The following is a 24058-nucleotide window of genomic DNA, read 5'->3' on the forward strand; positions in this document are numbered from 1 at the left end:
AAAACAGGGCTGGGCTTCAGTGTTAGCTCCTCTGGATTGATGATTGGATTATAGTTCAATGCTAATTTAAGAGATCAGGCAGCATGCTCCTCTCAGACTGGTATTTTACCAACACACCAAAATCCACTTAGCCTCTAAAGTGGATTTAAACAATATCATAAATTCCATGAAAGTGAAACAAAATCAAATGTGCAAGATCTTAAAATTCAATAGCAAATTATTAAAACCTTAAAACAATTTCAGGAACAGATGATTTTTGTGCTAATCTGGTCAGTCACACTGAATATAATACATGGCGTAGAGTTCCCAGAGTTCTGCCTAATCTCAAGATTCAGAACAAACAGACTAAACGTTTTAGCTATTTGAGGTCTGCTACATGGACTTGCTAGCATGCATAGATCATTACCTGAAAAGATGTGAAGAAGCTTTATCACCAAATATAACCATAAAAAAGGCTATTAATTAACAACTCTGATATCAGTACTTCTGACGAAGCAAGGGCTTGAATTTGAGCTCAAGCCCATTTCCTACTATTACAAGAAAAACAAGTCATCAAATTGTGCAGAAAAAATCTACAGGGAAATTAAATTATTCATATGTGAATTTTAATTTAAATGCTCCAAATCAGCCTGGGAAGAACACCTGACCTCAAATGCAAATAAAGTCTTCCCCAAAGCAGATGAATTCACAATGCACTCGGTTTTAAGTTTAGGTTTTAAAACTTAAATTCATTAAAAACAGAAATGGAAACTAAACTTTCTGCTTCAAAGTCTGCCATTGTGCTGATCATTTTGCTGATACACAGCTTTTTAAGAGCTGGTCTGCATGGTGGAGTGAGAGTGTGTGTATGTGTGTGTGTGTGTGTGTGTGTGTGTACATCTGGTACAGCAGCATGGATACTGAGCACCAAAGTCAGCTCCCTGGTGCCCACACAGCTTTTTAATCAACGGTTAGCAGTCGGATGTGGACAGGGGCTAACAGGGATCATGGCAGCAGTTTCCCAGAACTAAGATGGCTTATAGGCTGGGAGTCACACACTGCCTGCTAGCCCCTAACTCTGCACGTTGATCACGGGCCCCACCTACCGCGCAATCTCCCATCTGCTTAACCATTACAAATTAAAAGTGTTATCGTCCCCTCCCCCCTCTACCAAAATAAAATGAGACAGCAAGAGAACACGAATTATGGCTGCCAGGCAGCAGCAATAGCCAATGAGTGATGGCTTGGCAGGATGTACGAGCCGGGCAAGGAATTTAAAGCATTCCCCCTTCTTGCCTTCTTTTCCCCCTTTTTGAGTGGGCACTGCCAGTGACTGCTAATCCCTACTTCTGTTTAAAGAAGATTAAATATTGTTAAAGGATTTGTTCGCTCTGAAGGATTTAATGTGGGCTGTGGAAACCTCTGGGAGATCATTGGCTACTGGAATGCCTGCACTTTCATAGACTGGTGGCTTAAGTGAGTATCACTACTGCCCTATTTCTTTGTGGCACCATGAAGCAGGGAGAAGCAATTTCTCCACAAACATCAACCCCATGTTTTTTCACCCAATCCGAGCAGATCACAGGTCAGGAGTGAAGGGCTAATGACTGCATTAGGCCCCTTTTCAGAACAAAGGTTATGCTCCAGCTCTCCCAGGGACATGCTTTCGTCAAGAGTGCTTGATCTAAAGCACCAAATTACTTTATTAGTCACTTTGACAATAGCAACAGCCAGCTCTGTTTTCAGTGAGCTGCACCAGCATAAAGGTGGCATAATCAAAGTGACCAGGCTCTTTTCAAAATAAGCCAACTTCCTTAGGAAGCAGATTTGCTGTAGGCATATTCAAAGCATTAAACACATTACTCAGCCAAGAAAAACTGTATCTAGGAAATGATGAAAAAGAGTGCCAAAACTAATATTCCCTTAGTTTGGCTTGTAAAATACTGAAGTGAAATGTCTCGAGATCACTTAAGGTTTAAAAGACATTTAAATGATTTAAATATTTTACTTACAGAAGATCGGAGGTGTAAGCAACCACAGGGGTACAGCTCTCCCCCAATGTGGTGCATCATTTAAAACTGATACAGGCACATTAGACAGGCCCAGTCTCCCCAAAGCACTGTTGTGTTATGTAGCATAAAGCATTAGTGAGACAGGTTGTTTGAAAATGATAGGTACTCTACCACTTATAATCATTTTACAATCATCTTATAGTCATCCCTTTTTAACCTTACTGCAGGTCAATAAGCCAATGTGACCACAGAGGATGAAAAATCCTAATAGTAATTTTTTGCAGGCAGAATCGGTGGCAGCTAAATTCACAGGCCACCTACCCAAGGCCTGTGATCTGTCAGATACTATTAACAGCCAATCCAAAGCTGTTGGCTCGCATGTTTTATATACCGAGAAGCCAATCCAAAGCTGTTAGTTCACATGTTGTATACATTGAGCAGCTAATCCAAAGCTGTTGACTCACATGTTGTATACACTAAGCAGCCAATCTGCAGTCCGAGCCTGTTGACTTGCATGGTGTTTAGATTGTGCTCTGCTCCAGGAGTTGGCGTCATTATCCTAAAAGCTGCCATAAACATGATGAATCAGCTAGGGAGAGCAGGCGGTCCCATTTCTGAGAGGACACCAATGATACAGATCCTACACTGCCAAAGGAAGTAAAGTGCTCAGGTTTATTTTACTGCTGACTAACTATATCCCTTCTCACAAGTTTTAAGTGCCTGTTACCATTTAATGAAGCTATTCCACAGTAAATATGGAAAGCATGTAATTGTTCAAGTAATACTGTGATCTATTATGTTCTGGTGAAAATTAAAAATTTGAAAATAATTCAAAGTCCAGTAAATTTCATGGTCTGCTACTCTGCTCAAACCCAGTTATATTCATTTTAATGCATGTCATTATAATGTAAGCAAAATGACAAAAGTTAATTATCTCAATAATAATTTGGAATGATAATTACTGCATTTGTGTTTAGAAAGCAAGCTTAAAGAATGCCATTTTAGATGAGATTCATGTTCATAAAATCTAACATTTTGCTGGGGGTAAACATTTTTGTAAGATTTGACTGGCCATGCAATAAAACCTTGAAACAGTATCAATGTGTCTCACAGCCATGCCAGCCTGAAAAAAAGACAATGACAAATGCAATAATATACTGCTGATGCTTTTATTGCATTGTTAAAATGGCAATGCCAACACCCTAATGGATCATCCCGAACTGTAAATAGAGTTTGATCCAAGCTACTAGTGTGAAGACACGAGATGACCCTGCTGGAGCTCTAAATCAAAGTTTGACAGTTCTCACCACATTGCTATTACTCTGAATCACACTCACTAACACAAGATGAGCCTTCATTGGCCTTTAGAGTTTGATGCATGTTGTTGTCCAAAGCTAAAATATCACAGTCCACTAGACACAGGGCAGTGAGTTGTGAAATAAAGAGGATCAATAGAACATGTTGTAATGCCAATTCAGCGGTATAAATGCCCACAGATTTGTGCTGTTCTGTAAAATTACATTATAAATGTATGTCAAATATCATTCATTGTTGATTATATAATGGTATTAGTCACTGCCTGATTCAAGCATCCTATGATCAGACGTTTACACTGTTTTATTCATTAACATAAACCTAGAATTAAAAAAAAAAAACAAAGATCAAAACGAGCACGCAGATGTATGGGCTGCATCCAATTCTTTATGCATTTTTCTATTAATATATTAATTTAGCAAAGGGAAAACATGTTAAAATACATCATCTGAGTACAAGGGGAAAAGACATTCCCCAAAATCACACACCAGCATTTATTAGCAGTAATTGTGAGAGAAAAATGTTCAAGTCTGTTCAATCCTAAATCACAACCATGCTATGCTTGCCTTGCAGTAAGCTTTATCATCATTAACATACATTAAAAATATTAAAAGTGAATGCACAGTATGAAAATGCAGAGGTCTGATGAATTTTGAGAGAGCAGCAAATTACCAGTGGTACTGAAGACCCTTTCAGTACCATCCCTGAGCAAGTAACAGCATTAATACAGAGCAGGATGGTAATTTAGCCTGCCTTCAGTTAGAGCCCCAAACAGACTAACAAACTGGCATAGTAATATTCAGACACACAGACTGCAGCTGATGCATAATGCATAATATCATTACATGATTATGTTTGTCCCATATAACTCTTATGTCAATGGACTGTTACTAATACATTTATGGGGCCTTGAAGATCCTTCCAAGATGCAGGGAGACTCACTGAGACTATGCAAAGTGGGGACAGAGGAAGTGAACACTTTTCAAAACAAAGTCTTGGTTGAGATACTAGACTGAGTCATTTTTTCAACCAGGCTAGAAAAGAATATTGCCTATTTTAATTAATCAAGTGACTTCTTGGCTGTACACATAATCCTGAGGGGCCACATGGCATTGTGCATGAATATTTCTATCTGGGTTGATTAATAATTCCAGGTAAAAAAAAAAGACAAGATCATAAACAATGGGTTCTAATTTCATGTACTAAAGATATTAATTAAAATGGCCAGTAACCTGATTTGTTACAGCAAATAAATTGAAAAAATATAAGTGGGATCTTGTACTATATGCAAGGTTTTGCAGTTGATCTCAGATTTCTGAGTTACTATGGGGAAAGTGGCTAGACTATCCATTGACTCTGTTATTTAGTTTCCAGTGAAGATGATTGAGAATATATACCTGTGTATGTACCGTATGCATTTGTGTGTGGGTGGAAGAGGGGTCGAGAGAGAGAGAGAGAGAGAGAGACTTTGAAGTGAACAGAGTTTGAAAGAGAGAGAATAAAGAGAATAAAAAAGAATAAAAAACAAACATGTCAGATATAGAAAGAAAAAAATGAGAAAGAGGAAAGATGACACAAACACATGGAAACATGTTCCAGACAACAGTGATGTAACACACACAAAGTATTGCAACAGTATTAAAAAGTCCTTGAAAAATATTAATAATTTTTATAATCAAAAACATTCAACCAATTACTGGCAGACCTGCGCTTAAAGTTAGTGCTTCCTTCCTTTGCCTTTGGATAACACTATTTGATAAGGTTAACACATACAAAGGAGGAGACCATTCCTACACACAAAATTACTCTGGATCCTTCAGAGTCCTTGGTCTTCACTGGAGGATTCTCTTCTTTAGTTCACCTCACAGGCTTTCAATGGGGCTTAAGTCAGGGGAGTGAGATGGCTACTGAAAAAGCTTGATTCTGCCATTAGTAAACCATTTTTGGGTGGATTTAGAGGTATGCTTTGGATCATTAATCCAACCAAGACCCAATTTTAGCTTCCTGGCAAAAAAACACCAGATGCTGATCTAAAATACCTTGTTATTTTATTGAGTCTATGATGCAATGTATCCCAGCAAGATTATCAGGCTTTCAGAATAAAAACAATTCCCTAAATTCACTTATGCACCACTCAGATTAAGCTCTTTTTTGCATGAGTTGGAGTCTTTTTATGCTCACCCTCTTGGTGTAATAAAATCAGCCTATAGAGCAAATAGAATTGACTAAGATGCAATGCATAAAACAGAAATATGCTGAAGAGTATGAATGTGTGGTAGAGTCCGATATGGGTCACTTTAAACATGGTGACATCATGCTATACAATTTGTGCCAACAAGTGTCACAAAGCTAGTTCTAAAAGAAAAAAAAAAGAGTGAAAATGTACTCTTCCTTCTGCTCTCCATGGAAGCTCATCACAACCAACAATGACACACCTCACATTGCCAATTGCTAAACAAGCTAATTAGCTACAGTAACTAAAATAAAAATATTGATACAAAGATTATTTGAGTCATCTACAGCAACTATATGATGCATCTACAAAACATCGAAAAGCCTAAACAGGTATCAGATGTGATTTTAGGTGGACTTCTCCTTAAAATCATTTTGTATTTAGTTAACCAATTTGTGGATTCCAGACACAATTTAGGCTACACATAAAAAGTAAAATGTTATGTTTAAACAGTCAATTTTTAAATACTACATATGTATACATTGCACTACACAACCCTGTCAGGTAATTAGGTAATTATACATGAATAACAGATCTTATGAGAACATGGAAGGAGCTGTTGGGTGAATTTAACAGAGGTCACTCCCAAGCTTTCAACCTTTCTGCTTCCAGTAGGATAAAACTAACTCAGAGGGAAAGACAATCTGTTAGGAGCAACGGCCAATGAGATGATCTTTACAAAACATTTGCCTACATTAATGTGTTGAAATCAATAGCGAGGGCTCAACAATTAGACGGAACTATAGTCTAAATACAGAGATTTTAGCACCGCACATTTCACACTTATTAAAAGGAAAAAACATAAATCATCATATATTTCCTGAAAGTGGAGCCAAATTTTGTGACACAGTAAAGATGATGTTCATAAAAATGCCTTTCACCCAGTTAATAGCCTATATTTCTTCATCCAGATCATCTAAGGGGAAGTCCAACCCTATTGATGACGTATGTTTATATTACTGTACTGAATAAAGTCCAGTTCTCATGTACTTATGATTCTCTGAGCTCATTTCTGCTTCACGGCAGATCTTACCACCCCAAGACTGATATGAGAACTCTCAATGCTCAATTCCCCCCCAAAATGTGTCCTTCTCAAATACACTGGATTTAGTAGAGATTCAATGCCACTCAAATAAATCTGGCATACTTAATTTCAGAAAATGCAATTTTAAATTGCATCTAGCTTGCATTATTTTTAATAAAATGATTAAAGTTTGTTGGATCATATGTGTTTCTTGATTCATTAAAAAACACCCACAGGACACTCATCTGTAATAACTGATACGAGAGGATGCTCATATGCAGTAAAACATATGGCAACTTGATAGAGGGATCGCTGCATATTGTTGTCTTCTGCTTTAATCACTACTGAAAAAGTCAAAACCATAATGACAATGCACAATGTATGGTGTACCCCTCCTTGCCTGCACAGAGATATCCAAAGAGCCTTTAGGATTAAATATTAAATGTCTTAGAAATAGGTCAACAACACAAATCTTTTGTATTCCTGCCATCCTACTATTGTAGTTGGCTTTTTAGACCAAATTTCCTGTTAACAAACCAAAGCACCAACTGCAGTCAAGCAATATTAATCCATTGTTATGAGACAGATAACACTTGTCTTGATCTAAATGAGTATACCAGCCAACTCAATAATGTTTGAGCAAATATTATCAAACAATTACAAAGCTCCTAGAAAAAGTCTAAAAGGAGATCCAATTGTGCCAACACCAAATACTCCTTTGTTTAGCCTAAACATAACATTCTGCACTATGACCTTTGTGAGTCTCCAGAACATAAGGTTTCTTGTTCATTGCAGTTAGCTCTGCCTATTATGACAGCTATTCTTTGTTCAGCAATGCAGTACTTGTGCTCATTTTTTTCTCTCATTCTCCAGAACAGATATCTTTCACATGAAGTGAGTGAGACAACACTGGCCAATTTACACAGAAAACACTTTAATCTTTGAGCAATGCAGCCCAAGTTGGACTTTAGAAGTTCTGTCTGTGTGGAATACATCAGGTAATTTTCCCTCAGTAAATGCATGTGTCGCAAGTGTCTGTCCTTTCTCAGCAGCTGCTATATCACAGCAGGGGTCCAGCACATTGAAAAGGTTAATAGGATCATTTGCACCTAATGTGTGTTGGTGTGATGGAAACTGTGACACTGCAAAAACAAAGCCTTTACAACCATTCCATTCCTGGCACTTCTCCACCTAACACTGTTACTGTGTGGCATTGCCTTTAAATACATTACAGTTGACCGGTGAAAGGGTAAATCATAAATACAGGTGCACAGAGAAGGGATATTTGCACTACATACATAACATGCTCGACTGAATCTAAAATGTTTCTTTGGCTGTCAAATGTAAAATGCTCAAGAACATCGGAGAAACTGAACTAGCAGTCACTTAATGCCTTTATTTATGAGTGTCATTAAATAATTTCATTGAATTCATTAAAATACCCAAATACTTAAAATTAAGCATGCAACAGGGAACAAGGGGAACAAAGCAAGTAATCACATAAATGTTTTTACAATACATCACAAATAAGCGATAATACATCCAGTATAAGATGTAAATGAAAAAGAGAAGCATAATAAGGATATTGTACAGTAGTGCCAGTACATTAGGGCTTAAATACAGCTTTATGTGCATTAAAAAATGACATCCAGTTCAGAGAGGCATTCACCTGATTGTGCCTACATACTGTGACCTAAGCCACAAAACCCATTAACCCATTAAAAGTTAACTGAATATTTATGCCATCATCGATGATAACATAGCCTCTGTTTAGTGGCTACATGGCAACTTAAAACAGTTAACAAATTAATTGTAAAACGGTTTAGTCAGGCTTTTGTGATTTTCGATTGTGGCTTTGTACCACCCATGGACAGTATCACTAGCTTCATCTCATGTTCTCATAAATTAAAATAGCACCAACTGTTGTGGAAACATTTGCATAAATGGTAAAATAGGATACATATCTTGAAATGGGTTTAGGCTAATAGTCCCCAACTTACCCTGATCCTTCTCATGGCAGCAACTATTTCCACACGGCTGTTGGGTCGCGCCACATCCAGACTACCAATGTACTGACGACAAAATGAAAACAAAAAAACAAAAACAAAGAATAAGTATGCAACGAGCACATGTTCTTCAACAATGAGATCAACTCATTTTAGATTTATACCCATCCTGTTTTAAACATTAGTCGATCTAGTTATCTTACATGCACAAAAAAGTGGCCTGGCAACTTATCATATCCCAATACTGTTAACAGGTAGATTTACAGAGGCATACCAGATTAATCATCTCAGATAGGGCTAGTTATAAATTTAATACAGGTAGGCAGAATGCAGAGTGTAATAGTCTACTCCGAATAGTTATTCCCGCCGTTGTAAATAGGCCTATGTTGAACAAACATAAAGAAACACACCTTTGCTTCGAAATTAATACCGTGTTGGAATGCTTCCTCGTTATGCAAAGGAATCCGCAAGTCATGTCCATCATCCACTAAATTGTACTTTGTTTTCACTGGCATGATTGCGATCTTCAGTACGTCAACATAAACAATGGAAATAAATGTTCGTAGATCAAGAAACTCAGCTTCAGTGGTCCATGTTGTTTCCTTCGTCCGAGGTCACAATTGTAGTACTGTGCGTGCTAGCTTGTCAGTGTAACTTTGTAAAAATCGCTCTTCAGTCAGTTGGTATTAGTGTCTTCTGAGCTATCGGTTTCTTCCGGTTTAAACAGAATACTTTACATTGACAGGTTTGACTCCCCGTTCCCTAGTTCTTGGCTAACCTGGCAAGCTTAAACAACAGATGAGCAAATATCCTGCTTCCTGGGTTTGCCCATTTCCAACAACTTCACGCCAGCGCCATAACTAAATCCACACATCCCTTGCGCATGGAGTGCCGAGAAGGAAAGCGTCATGGCTGAGCCGGGGAATCCCACCTGCTTTCACTGGAACACAGCTTTATCACATTTTTTGTAGGAGGAGAAAAACACCGCTTTTGTTCAGCTCTCCGGTCTGTTTAGGAAAGCTGCTAATGGCACCTAGCGGTGGGATACAAAACCAAACGCTACGCTTTTGAACGAAGAACTCGGTTCGGTATTGTGTTAAGGGACGGGGGAAAGTTGAAATGTTATGGGTTGCCATTCGGAGACTCGTTCAGTAAAATGAAAGTGGAATTTGTCGGCTCGTTGTCATTGTACTTTAAAAAGCTTTACAATCCTAATGTAGCCTAACAAGCCACGAGAGGTCATACGTTAGCGCCAGTGATTTTACCACGTATTTTAGGGTGTTCCGCACGACTGTTGTTGTTTGTTTTGTTTTATCAAGTTAACATATAGGCTGTCATCTTTCAGATATACAGGTTGAGAAAATAAAGTTCTCAGGACAACACTATTCAGAGGAAACCATGGGACTATATGTCCAATAGTTGTTGGGGTTCCTGTGCGTCATTTAATTGTTTTGGTACATTAAGCCACGTTCAGCATTTTCTGTATAATGGGTTTAAATTGAGAAAAAAGTATCGTAAATAGATTACATTATTCTTAAAAGACAGGTTCAGCCTATTGGTAGTAAAACGCACCCATGGACTCACAGTAATATGTGAGCGAAATTTGGTGTACCTAGGTCAATGTATAGCCTACTAAACCACGTTAAAGAACAGTATATTTTCTGTACTAAGTCAGACTATTAAATATATTTACTGTACTAAATTTAAAAAAGTAAACAAAGATTAAGAAAACATGCTAAGTTGAAATACAAGCTTCTCCGACAACATTGCTACAGCCAGTATGTTTTCCTTTGTCATTTTCATTCCGCACCATAAAGTTTGTTTGTGTTTTGGTTTGTGCTCTCACCCAGTGACCATTTTTGCAGTACCATTTCGACAACCCTGGTTGCCAGATATGAAATAAATTGGCTGGAAAAGGCAGCGTGCTGTAGCCATGGAAACAAGCAAACTATCAACAGTTAATGTTGCAATGTGCCAAAAAGAATCCTTATAAAAGATACCATGAATGCGAGTAAATATTGGCGATGTGTTTGAAAGGTGGAGGCAACTTATGTCCCAGAAAAACGGATACCGACTTGGCACACACACAAGTTAGAGTTGTGACTCTGGCATGACCTTGTGGGTCATTTAGGCTCATTAACCTTGTTGGATTGTGCGCCCTGTGTCACATTCCGAAGTAGTTTCTCCGTTTATTTTCCTGTCAATCTGAGTTCTTTTATTGTCTGTTTTCATTTGTCTGACTTCTGAGTGTTTACTGTTTAGTGTCTTCCTCCGAAGTATTGCCACTTCATATTACTGTTCTTGTTTTTTTTAATGTGTGTATTGGTGTCTAGCTTCATCCTCGAAGTATTGCCACTTCATATTACTGTTCTCCTTGTTTTTTAATGTGTCTATTGATGTCTTGGGTCATCCATTTTCCTGGTTAACTGACCTGTCGCGTTGTCCTTGATTTTAATTATTCTCCTAGGGCTCCATACAAGAACCTCTGTCGAGTGAGCTTCAGCTAAGGTTAGCTAACCCTAACTAATTCATCACGGCTACTAATAGGGATGGACATTTTAAGTCATTTCAGCATTCGAATACGCGCATTCAGACTATGGTCAGTGTGCAGCTGGGTTATCAACACAGACTGTATATTTGTATGTGTATGTATATGGTTATCAAGGCAGCAAGTATTTGAGAAAGCTGGTGAAGTGACTAGTGCTGGCTAATGCTGATAGGTAGCTTAGCTAACTAACCTAACTATCCTATCTAATAGAAACCATGTAGTTAGCTAGTCTACTCGTTTTTAGATGAGTTTATTCATTAACGTGACAGAATCAATGTATGTGGTCACATTTCGGTACCGTTAGGTTGCTGTGTAGCTAGATGTTTTAGTGAAACGATGTACAAGGATTTTCTGTGTAAACAGGTTTATAGCTTCACTTGACACCAGTGAGGGCACTGATCTGCATTGGCCTGTAACATAAAGTAGGTTACTTCTTCGAAATAAATATGTGATTTTGTCTATACATTGTCTTTTCAATTGAACAGTATATTAACGGGGTCTAGAAAATATTAATTATTAATTAATTAATATCTAGCTCCAGAGTGTTTTTTTTTTCTTTTCTGAGCAGTGGGTTTTTGGTTTTGAGATAACAGGTTTTGCTTCGGCTACCGTAACGTTACTTAGCCAGCCACGCATCTAGCTAGGTTAGCTAACCTACCTAACATTGGCAGAGTCATAAAAAATCCACGAGCTGGTTAATGACACTAAAACATTGCAAACGTACATTAGCTGATCAACTTCCAGTATAGGACTCGTCACTTGCCAATGTCAAAGTTTGCAAATGTGCTCAGTTATGTAGGGCCCTGTCCTCAACCTGGCAACCCGCACGAGCTGGACTGAGGCAGACAACTATCCAATATTTTGAATTTGGATTGCGGTGCTCATTTTAAACGCTTGATGTCTGTATTCCATGTTGGTCCTTTTAGCATTTTAACCCCCAGAATGTCCCTACAAACTAGACCACTCTTTTCTAAGGTAGAAGGTAGGCGGAAGGTGGAAGGTAGGCGTTTTATGTATTTTACCAAACCAAATATAACCAAAATAACACAACATAAGATCAGCCAGAGTTGGCTATGCTGCATAAATTGTTGTAAGCCTACAATTACTAGATTTTGTTGCATACACAAACAAATCCTAAACTCTGAATTAATCTACTGTCACAGAAGGCTCCATGACTTTTTTGGCACAACATTTGTTTGTTCAAATGCTTCAGGACATAGATTAACAAACAGGCTATTTGATTAAAACATTTGAAATAAATCATTTTATTCAGAAAACTCTCCAAAAGGGAGGAAAGAAATAGTCAACAAAACAGGTGAAATTGTTTTAACATTTTGTTTCTGAGCAATATTAGGATACATTGTACTATATTACATTATACTGTTATTATTTGGTAAGTGGAAGTAGAAAGTTCTCTTGTTCCAGTCAGGCTTGCTGGCATTCAATATAAGGCAGTATTCCTGACACCACTCATGCTGTCTGTTGGCTTCTTTCGTTTCAAAGTAGACTGCTCTTTTGGAGGTTGTCAATTGACAGCTAACTTGACTGTGAATATTTGGAACATTATTGTGAAGAATTAGGGAAATAAGACTAAGAGCATTCACCCAAACCTTTTAGATGACCCTTGGGACCCAAATTAGGTTTTTCTAACAACCTATGACTACACACAAATGTCCCATGAGCTGTAAGGTGCTAGGTAGTTTGAGCATTCACCATTTATCCCTTTTACACAGGCTATAATATCTCTCCATAACCATGTTCCAAAACTAACAACTAGAGCAGATCAAATGCTCATCTTTAACACGTCTCTAACCAAGCACAGTAGTAATACAATGTGGAACGTCACTCTTGTAAAAAACATGAGGTTTCACCTCATAAATTCATGTGCTTAAATAGTTAAGTTTGCAGTTTTTTCTACATGGTAGTACAATGTCATGCTCTACTTAATATCTTGATATATACTTAGAATAAAAATATAGAACAAATAATGTGTACTAAAAGTACATCTTAGTAGAGACTAGCTTGCACATCGCTGCAATAAACTAACAGTAGACCTCCTCAACACTTTCTTTTTGTCACAGGAAGGTAGATTCAATCTTTATGTCTGGATCCCTGCTTTCAAAACAAACAATAAAAGCAGCAAAACCATAGAAATACAGTTTTCAAAGGTTTTCAGTAACTTTGCAGCCTTGATGGAAAATATTATTATTATTTATGCAATGGCCATAAGAGTTTTTTTCCCCCCCAGTAAAATCGTAATCTTTGATAAATTGCCAGATGCATTTCATTATAAACATAAACCACAAAAGTTTTTAAAAAAGTGTTATTGACTGATAGTTAAGGAGTAATCAGTCATTTTTACGACCATAAAGTGTTAAAAGCAATAAAAAAGTAAACATAATAGTTATTATTATTTTATTTAATTTTTTTTCTATGTAACACAGCTCTCATGGATGTAGAATCAGATTGCTTTGTAGTCCCTGACTGAACCAGTTTATGTTCCATAGAGCGGTTCCCTCACATGGAACTATCCATGTTTAAAATAGATTTAGGTCAGAAATTTTAATTCATCCAGGTCACTGTAACTAGGTCTCAGTATAATGCCTGTTTCATAATGTAAAAAAACATTACTGGAAAAATTACTTATTGCTCCTTTAACAGATAACAAAAATGACTCATCTCTTAGCAGATGAGATGTAAGGAATGTTGCAATGCCATCAAATACCGCAAAGGGGCACTCTTGTTGTGCAGTATGAACAAGATGGACAGAATGAACAGGAGAACATTTCACACAGACAAGCACATTGTAAAGTGCTCTTACATGATCCATGGACCTTGTTCTCTGCCTATCGTGACAATGAATATAAAATCTGTAGGATATGTGAGAATGCCAGTCATGAACCAGAAATAAAGGCAGAAGCAGTTACTCAAACCTAAGATTGACACCCAAATTGCTATTGTATATAGCAGCAGGTAGCCTGAATGCTTTTGTATCCTATTCACATCACCAGTGTAGCTTCCCTTTGTTAATCTACTTTGTGTTCAAATTGTGCAGTGCAAAAAGGCAAAATGCGAACCAAACAGTGTTATCACAACACACAGGAAGGACTGGCATTCCCTTACCAGCCTTAACCCACATTGCTTTGAACTGCAAAACTGTTCAAGTGAATGATGACTTCTGAGAATTTACTTTGTCTCTTGTTTATATAGGCCAAGGTCATGTATCAAGCTTAGCATGTCTCAAAACGTCAGTCATTTATTTACCTTGAAGCCTGTTTTACAGTGAGACTACGAGAATTCTAGTGCAGGTGGAAGGGTATTGATTCAAATAACTCATTCTTATTACTCTACACAGAAAGAATGGGATTGATGATTAATTTATGCTGAAGTGTCAAATTTTGAATGATAACACACCTCTGACCTATCCTTGTATCCTGGTACCCGGTTTTGGAAATTAGAGTCCCTACCTTTGGTTCAGCTCAGTATGCTGTTATAGGCATGCCACATTGGCTTTACTATAATGGACACTTATGGCCACATGTATTTCAGGACATTTGCATGTAGAGTTATGTAATCTATATTAAAATGACCATCTAACCATGCATGAAAAAAAGGCTGCATTTTGAAGCTTCGATGCAGGGTGTCACTCAGGTTCTAATAATTGTTTAGGTAACACCTGTAGAGACTTAAACAGAGGTTTTCATGAATATATACTGATAGTGAGCAAGTGCATATATTGAAAATGACAATGAGAATCACAAAAGATTCTCATTTGATCAGTAACGTAGTGACACCATCACCAAATGCCTCAGTATAACACCATTATCATGTACCAGTGATGTCATCCTAACATGTCATGTCCCTGTCTGTAAACACATTCAAACTGTCATATATCATGTTCCTCAAGCTTTTTCCCTTGACCTTTAGGGACTTTGCAGCTTGGCGTCATCTATGGGTGGAGTGATGTAAGCTTGTGTTCCACCCTGCCCCCTCTCAGTATCCGTCACTCTTTTTTTCCCACTCCAGCCCTCTCCCGTGGACCACAGGGCTGGTGTATGATTGGTGGCCTGCTAGTCCCTAAGAAGACCTCCAATGAAGGTCATGTAGTGCTCCCTATGTCAGCTATTTTTGCCTCAATATGACACAGGCATATACTGCTCATTTGAATGAACAGGCTGCAATAGATTCAGAAATATTTAGACTTTCAGTTGTTTCACATTAAATTTTTAATGGCTATAATTGCCAAATTTACTCATCAATCTACACTTAACCATCCATAACATTTTTTGAAAGTTTAAATAAATAATTAAAAATAAACAACTGAAATGTCTTATTCACAAAAATACATAGAACCTTTGCTGTGGCATGTCCTGTTTGTTTTAACTGAGTTGTGTCTAGAACTCAGATTGAGTTCACCTGTTTGGATTTGAATTGATTTGACAAAGATTGGATAGGCATCCACATGGGTCTGTAAGGACCACAGTTCACTCTATATTGTCTATGTTTTGCTCATTTGTGGTCATCACAGAAAGATAACATGCTATTCGTTTTTCATCTTATATGGCACAGACCTTTCTTCATTTTAACCAAATAAATAATTTATTCTTTGATGTAATAACTTCAGGGTTAAAGTCTTTCTAGTTGCTGTTGTAAGCTATGATGAAGAGAAAGGGAATGGAAATTGACACAGTGTAACCTAAGTTGAATTGGCAGTTAGTAATGTTGGCTATTATCTGGCTGCTGCTGATTGGAACAAATTTTCTACTATACATAATGAATGTTTAAAAACATTTGGGTGAATAGACATGTCAAAGCACAATTTTACAAGTTTTACAGATTCATGTCCTTAGTATGCCTATTAAAACCCCAAAATGTAATTGAATTACCTCTGAATTTAAACCTTTTTAGTTCTGCTATTCATCTTTGGTAGACTGTTATGGAATGGCTGTACAGGTTAGTAAAGGCCTCTAAGCCTAAAAGGTAATATGACCAGTATTAACTTGTGGAGTCTGTAGTTAGTGAAACAGAAAAAAGATGGAAATAACGGTCATTTTATAGTAGTAAGATTTACTCAAATATTTCTCACCTACATTTTTGCTAAGTTATAATTATTTAACCATCTTCATATATAATAAATATAATAATGTAAACCTGGCTTGTCCATGTCAGTTTATGTTAAGGAAAACAACAGAACAAAACTAATTTGTATGACATTTACTTGAAACAAGGAGTATAAGCTCACTTCATCTCTTGGTTCTTCTAAGATTTTCAGTGACAGGGAAAGGGAGGATAGATAGCTTGCAGCCACACACATACACAGACACCAGAATACACCAGATCAGAGATGAAAGAGGCAGTGCTTCTTTAAGCACCATCTGGTCAGATATAAATCTCTCCTGAATGCACGTAGCTCCACACTCACACGCACACAAACACCCTTTCACAAGTAGGTGCACACACAGATGTCTTATTTAGCCTCTCAATAACAAGGCTTGCTCAGCTACTTTTATTTAAATGTTTGAAGTCTGGAGGAATTCTCATTTAAAGCTAATTTAGAGACAATTACTAATTAAGTGCTAATCAGTATAAACTGAATGCTTGGCCTCAATTCAACTCAATTCAATGTTTCTAAGAACGGAAGCAAATTCACCTTTCACCTTTCACCTTGTGATGGCATGGTCTGTCTTTCTATATACAGATTGAATAAATTGGGTCATAAAAACAAGATAGGTGATAGATATATATATTAAAAAAAAAAACTGTAGCCCAGCAGGTATCTGTTCACTTTACAACACTGCTGTCTTATTGTTTGAGTTAGTTGTGACATCAATTTATCAGATACAGTGAACTTTGAAGCTGAATATGAAATGGCATCTTTGGGCCTTTTATCAGCTCCTCTGTTGGGGGTGTTGCACTTAACTGTAAATATGATGGATATGTCAGACAATAGCAATAAATATAGTATTTCTAGGAGTTGCTGCATTTTTACTAGGATCTATTTTCACAAAACAAAGGAGTGTTGTGTTTTGCCTTCATGAGGAAATGTGTGTACTAAAATATCATCTCTTGCCTTACAGACATAGGCATCATGTTCATGTGCTTTTGGTTTTGGTTAAAAAGATTTTGTGAAGTATGGACCCTCATGTGCATGTGTGTGTCTGTGTGCCTGCATTTAATTTACATTTGAAACTACAATACTTCACTTCCGACACCTTGAAAGCTGAAAAAAATGTAAAAATACAGTAACATGCCTACATGCTCACACAGAATAAAATTCTGGGGAAAATCTTTCAAATAAACTCATTCTGCGGCCTGAAAGATTGTTCACTTAGCTGCCCTTTAGACAGGTGTGAGGCAATCATTGAACATTACGGCCCTGACAACCCCTGATTAATGAAGCCTTCTCTCAGGCAGACTCTGATTGAGTGCTGACCATGGTTGTTCTCACTGCTGGAGGCAGAGAGGCTCTATGTGTTGATAAGCCCCTGAATAGCACCTGTTTCTCAGTCAAGCTGGGCTGTGTACAGAACATCCTATAGCCTCCACTGAAAGGTGCTGCTGATAGACCAGCATCGCCAGCACAATAGACCTGATTTGAAGCACTACTGAAATCTGGATAGGAATAAGAATGGGAGGCTCTATGTAACCCAAAAACACAGGTGATTGCAATCAGTACTCTAACTCTGTTATCTCCTTCAGTTATCTTTACACCATGTCTCTCCAAGGTCTGCTGTTTTATGACTTCCTCTTTAAACCTAACATGTTTAACATGTCTGTTGTCTCATTCAGGCACACATTTATAATATATATTACTATGCTGCAGTGCATTTAGGTCAGTGAGTGTTACTTCTGGCCCTCTGTCATCAGCTGTAATTATGATTAAAATCAATAATCAATGAACCCTATGACACCAATACTCCTACAGATCCATTCAGCTAGAACTGATTCAATATGGCATTACAAGAGGTGAACCACCAAGTCATTGTGATCTGTTAAGTGGAACTGTAGAGTGAAGTGCAATGTGGAGTCAGGAGGGATGACCTCATAGGCCTCCTCCACACTGGGCTCTTTGATCACAGGATCTGCAGCAGTTTAACAGTAATCTCAGGAAGGTGCATAAGACAACACATTATGCTCCAGTTAATTCAGTTCCCATATGTCAATTGAGGTTTGGAAAATTCTTGGAGGTAGAACTGAACAAATTCAATCCGAATTGCTTCACTGTATACAATAAGCAGTATCTGGAAATCTACTGCATGAGATGGTGCCTATTTGTGTTGGGATCAGTGGTTACCCACAGTAAGAAAAACTGACCACATGTGAACAGGCTGCTTACAAAAAGTTAATAGAAGCTCTTTTGGAGAGTTATTCATTAGTGCTGAATTCTTCTATATAGCAGCAATACCTCTCTTTCTCTAATCTGCCATCAGACAACAATTTCAGAAATGGGGCCCATTGTGGCAGACTACACTGTTTGTACTTCCTCTGTGTTCTAGGCTCACATCCAGTTTCTAAATGTCCGCATATGAAAGCTGAAAGCTATTCAAAGGTAGAAAGCTACATTTTCCAGGAATAAAAGTAAAACACTGATTTTTTGGATGACAGCTGAAATGTTAAAAGCTCAGTTGATGGTCATTCACAATGGATAATGCAAAAGAATGGTGGGAACGCTTTATGGAGTTCATTGATAATAATTGCACACATAATATGTAATATTTTATTTTGGCTTTACAGAAATATTTCCATGATGTGAACCCAAATAAATTAGCCTTTTAACTCTTTGAATTCTGGTATAATTAATATTGTTATAAGAAGGCATTATTATCCTATATTAAATTAATGATTTATTGATTGTCATGTGATTCTCTCTCTCTTTCTCTCTCTCTGTCTTTCTCTCTCACACACACGCACACACCCATACATGCCTGCCACTATGAATACATGTAAACCAAAAAAAAATTAACTCAGCAGGTATAAGTTCAATATAAATTTTTGTTATATCTTCAATTTAGTCATGACCAATTTCAAATGGAAGATGCATCTATTTTATATCATGTCAACCCTGTGAGTGGGAGTGATAAAAGGTTCTTCCTGTGTTTATGATGCCTGTTATTATGGGTTGCTGAGGACCTCTCTTTGTTTAGAAGTGGATTCAGTTTCATAAAATTTGTAACAATCTGATTGGCTGACACTTGGCTTGGAGACAGACACCCTGCTCCCTGTCATTCATTATTCATCAATAAAAAATCACAAAGAACTGAGTCACAAGACCTTGTGTCTGTGAACATCACATTACACAGCTGAGATTCAAACTCAGTGACTTCGTGCAAACTTTACACAGCTTATCAACCCAGCATCAGGTGTGGCAGTATATAATGTCCTCTTGAAGAGCTTACATAGTCTGAGTCACGTCTTACATCAGGTGACAGGTGATAAAGTGATAGGCGGAGAGAACTACATCACATGAGCTTGATTATCACCTCCTCCCATTGACTCTACTCCCACCACGGGTGCAGTTATCAGACAGACTGAACTGCAGTGATTGCCTTGTAAAACTATGTAACAGTCTTAACATGCCTTGCTTGAATTTAGCTCTTTAGATGCTGGTTGTGTGTCTGGTGGTGAGATTGCTTTGCACTATACCAATATTATGACTGTCTCTTCATATCATAACAAAGCAACATTTAATATGCAGTATTATGACACTACAGGGCAGTAAACATGTTTGGTAATCTATTTACAGCAGACTGTTATACTTGGATTCAACACACAACATCATTCATAGAATATTGTTTTTAGGTGAGGACCTTTTGTAATATAGGTTATGATACAATAAATGCCAGATTGCATATTATGTCTTGTAAAAGAAATAGCCCCTGATAATAATTACACAGAAATGTATGTTTTTAATTTCTGTGAACCTTGTGTCATACTAATTCATTTGCACAGAACAGGGTACAATGTGTTCTCAATTAAAGCTGAGATCACTGTGTATGGGTACCAGAACTCCACCCCCAGATCACATTTGGACTGTGGGCTCTTCTGAGGGCACACATGCTCTGTGGTTCATTTTTCAACAGCACCATTTGCTACACAGGCAGAGGCTTATGAGTCACTAAGTAAGTTAATTCACTGAAAACTGTTTATTTATATTCAGTGACTGGAGCACTCTCCTGACGTAATGAAGTCTCTCTAACAGTGACATCTTCTACAGGTAGCATGGCCTAAAATAGATTTTTCACCTTGGCATAGTTAATCTTTCCTCAAGGCTAGAGGCTAGGGGCAATACTAAGGCCATCAATTACCTTCTTTGAGAAACTGTCTTTTCTGCCCTAGTGTCTCAGTTAGATGGTTTGTCACATGTTACTTTTCAGAGGTCACTGAGGAGAGAAAATAATTAATTGACTGTGGAAACAAGGAATATTCGCCAGTTTAACAAATGTTCTGTTTGGAACCTTAAATACAGAACATATTAACTTCAAAAATGCATAAACCCGGGCCATAAACTAATATCTAATGAACTAAATGCTGAAAAATATTGTTAGAAATAATTACTGAAAACATAGATATGTAGACATAGCCAAAGGATCCTTGCAGTGTTTAATTTATTCCTGTTGATGGAACATGCATACCTCCCTTTCTTATGAACTTTACAACAGTCTCTAGGGTGTGTATATTTGTATATGTATTTTATTTTCAATTTCTCTGGAGAAAATGTGAACATTTTTGATGCATTCAGATTTATACATTTACAGTCATAAATTAATTAATAGACAGTTTCAGACTTATCAGAACCCTCACATCAAAAATGGCCTTAAACTTCAAGTGCAAATCTTTAAAACAGACATCATCATCTATTGTAAAATAAATGCAAATAACTTTTTTCTGTGCCCCAGTCTGTAAACACATACAGTGCCTTCACTCTGATTGGCTAGTACAGCTGCAGTCAGGGCTACCACGGTATAAAACAAGAGTCAGAGAAGGACACTCCTCTAAGAGTGTTAGGATCCATTCACTGACTACTCAAACGCTTCTCTCTTTGACTTGGATTTGTCTTATTTAACACCAACATGTGTAAGGGGCTTGCAGCCCTACCTGCAACATGCTTGAAAAGGTATGGATTACCTTTTGATGGTGATAAACTCTGTATTGCTTAATGGTTGTTTTGGTGTGTGTGTGTGTGTGTGTGTGTGTGTGTGTGTGTGTGTGTGTGTATGGATTATTTTAATCGTATTTGAAGATAATGTACACTATTTATAAAAGACGTTTTTATTAGCCATTAAATAGATGATGTGACAGCTCAGAATATTTGTTCATGAAATGAAAGAGAGCTTCTCTGTATTAGAAATGATTTCCTGTTAGCAAATTTCATTTTACACACACTTCTTGTACAGTGCAAAAGACATCAAGCATAAGATTGGGTTCCTGCTCCAGAAGCCAGAGCCTGTTCAGGAGCACAGGCTCCCTAAGGAAAAGGAGACGGCCACTGCAGTGAAAAGGTAAGGGGCAAAGAATGAGTTATCAGAGAGAACAGGAGCTTCATGAAAGCTTTCGATGTAAAAGATCTTTTTTGACCATTTTAAATAAAGATCTTTGATGCTGTGATTTATGAGAACACATTCAAGATGGTTAGAGGTGTCCAGTGTAAAGTGATTTAGAAGTTAATTGGAATTACTAGTGGCACAATTCAAAATACTGGGTAAATTAATTCATTGTAAAGTTACATTTATTTAAAAAAATCTGTTTTCAAATAATCAGACACCCAAGTTCCAGCATTGTACTATATAATTTTAATGTTTGTATTTTTTTAAATTTCAAATTCATTTTTAGCTGTGCTCATGTTGATACTGAGAAATGGAAAACATCATTTAACAACTTGATTAAGAATGAGGGTAAGTGTGCTGTTCATTTAGGTAAAGAACATAATATAAATAAAATTAAATCGATGAAAAACAAATTTCAAAGCCATTTTCTGCTAAAAGGGGATATTGTGTCAATTGGCAAAGTCTTGAGTAATGTGTACCTCGTCTTCACTGTCACGTTGCCCTTGACACATTGCACGATCCTGCTTTAAGGGATAACGAGGTTGTTTTCTTGCCTCGGCCAGCTTTGTGGTTGTTTTCTCATGCCTCTGGACATGTGCTACGTGTCCACAGCCTGCCCTTGCTGGCCTCAGGAAGAGCGTACATGTTCTGTTTTGCTGGACCCTGAGGGGTCAGCCACCAGAGGGACAGAGCTGAAGAGCTGTAGCTGTCTGAGAATCTCCTCAGACTCTAGGCACAGACCTCAGAGGATTAAATGTCCTCTGACCCTCAGCCTCCTCTTATTTCCCCAAAGGACTAAATTAGATAGCTGGAGGCAAAGTCCATTTCTATGACGCAATACTTAACAGTTTGGACTGGGGTTATTGGGAAGGCCTGAGATAGATGGCAGTGATGCATACATTTTTACTTTCAACTTTTCAAAATATTTTTATAGTTTTATATTTGCAAATAGCTCATTTTGCTGAGTTACAAATGTACAGTTAGTTATAAATATGTGTCTGTCAAACAACAAAGTGATGTAATGGGATTTTTTTTCCCCAGTTGGGCGGGTTGCATTTACAACCTTTTTGAAGTCTGAGTTCAGTCAGGAAAATATTGAATTCTGGGAGGCTTGTGAGGACTTCAAGAGAATGCCCACAGAAAATATGGAATTAAAAGCCAAACAGATCTTTGAGCAATACATCGATGTTGAGTCCCCAGAGCAGGTGAGTCAGTACTGTGCTCTGATTTAGAATGATTAACACCAGAGAAAAAGTTTTCAAGATTTTTGCTTGTGCTTAAAATGCAAAATTGTGCTCAAACCTCAGGTTAACTTGGACTCTGCAACAAGAGAAGAAACCAGAAGGAATTTGGAAAAGTGTGATATCAGCTGCTTTGATGAGGCTCAGAGTAAGATTTTTATACTGATGGAGAAAGACTCATATAGGCGCTTTCTGAAGTCCCAGCTGTTCCTAGACCTGTCACAACCACCCAGGGATGAAAAGCCCTGCGGCTTGCAGAGGAAGGGAACCTTTACTGAGTTTGGTCAGTGCCTCCTGTCACATTGTGCCTAACTTACACTTCTTCAGATGAACACTTATGACATGCACACCACCTCTTACACAGTAGAATCCTTTCATTTCTAAAAGAAACAAAAAACATTTAAGCAAGAGCTTAACAAGTAATACAGAAACTGCAGATCAGAATGTTCAGTATACAGATTGTTTTCTTAGAAGTCCTTTGTGGCTTTAATTCATTCCTCAACAATATGACCAAATTATTAATAAATTCCAATGTAGCGACTGAATATTCATTTTCTCTACTTTACTACAGTTGTAGGAAACTACAGGTAATTTGATACACCAAAGAAAATTACAGACTGAAATACATAACATTTCAGGTATAGACATCAAATAATAGTTACAACTACATGACTGTTACAGATAGGCTAGTAACATAATTGTTTTACATATGTTTGAGTCAGTGTGCAAGTTGTAGGACTATCATGTGCAGTACTGTTTGAAGATGGTAACTATCAACTAACCATATACAAATACACACATATATCCTATGTCTTATTAGTTATTTTCAGTGTTGTCAGTTACCAGTGTTAGTACCATTGTTGTTAGTTGCAAATTTCACTATTTAAATAAATTTGGTCCTTGTAATTATGGCTTAAACTCTGGAACATTAATGACAAATGAAAGTGATAAGATGTATTTTCAATATGTGATGATGTTGGTTTGTTCCAGTGCTGTGACATTCAAGTAATTACTATACCCTTAGTCACTTTCATCTTCATATTAGAATAAAAGGCTAACTGATGTTTACATATTTGTTCACCGATATTACATTTGTTTACTGTGTTGCATATATTTATTGTAATATTTATTAATAAAATAAATCTAATTTAAAATTT

The 24058-nt window shown here is 37.3% G+C and overlaps 2 protein-coding genes across 5 annotated transcripts in view; one reads left to right on the forward strand and one right to left on the reverse strand.

The window, feature by feature from the left end:
• Positions 1-10475, reverse strand: part of nos1apa (nitric oxide synthase 1 (neuronal) adaptor protein a) — a 76681-nt gene extending 66206 nt beyond the window's left edge. For 2 of the 4 annotated variants that reach the window (XM_081717594.1, XM_026998818.3), the window contains exons 1-2: positions 8979-9719; positions 8563-8634 (exon numbers count right to left, since the gene is read on the reverse strand). In XM_081717594.1, the coding sequence (XP_081573720.1) occupies positions 8563-8634; positions 8979-9083 (177 nt within the window). In that variant the 5' untranslated portion in view covers positions 9084-9719. Of the gene's footprint in view, positions 1-8562; positions 8635-8978 lie in introns of all 4 variants that reach the window. The other 2 variants (XM_026998819.3, XM_026998821.3) reach the window with 2 other exon arrangements.
• Positions 10476-21106: 10631 nt separating this feature from the next.
• Positions 21107-24058, forward strand: rgs4 (regulator of G protein signaling 4). The gene is made up of 5 exons (XM_026998840.3): positions 21107-21230; positions 21511-21615; positions 21947-22008; positions 22702-22865; positions 22968-24058. The coding sequence occupies exons 1-5, from the start codon at positions 21187-21189 to the stop codon at positions 23211-23213; spliced, it is 621 nt and encodes a 206-aa protein (XP_026854641.2). The 5' UTR covers positions 21107-21186; the 3' UTR covers positions 23214-24058.

This window comes from Electrophorus electricus, chromosome 7, assembly GCF_041902795.1.
Source record: "Electrophorus electricus isolate QZ-2024a chromosome 7, ASM4190279v1, whole genome shotgun sequence".
Lineage (NCBI taxonomy): Eukaryota > Metazoa > Chordata > Actinopteri > Gymnotiformes > Gymnotidae > Electrophorus > Electrophorus electricus.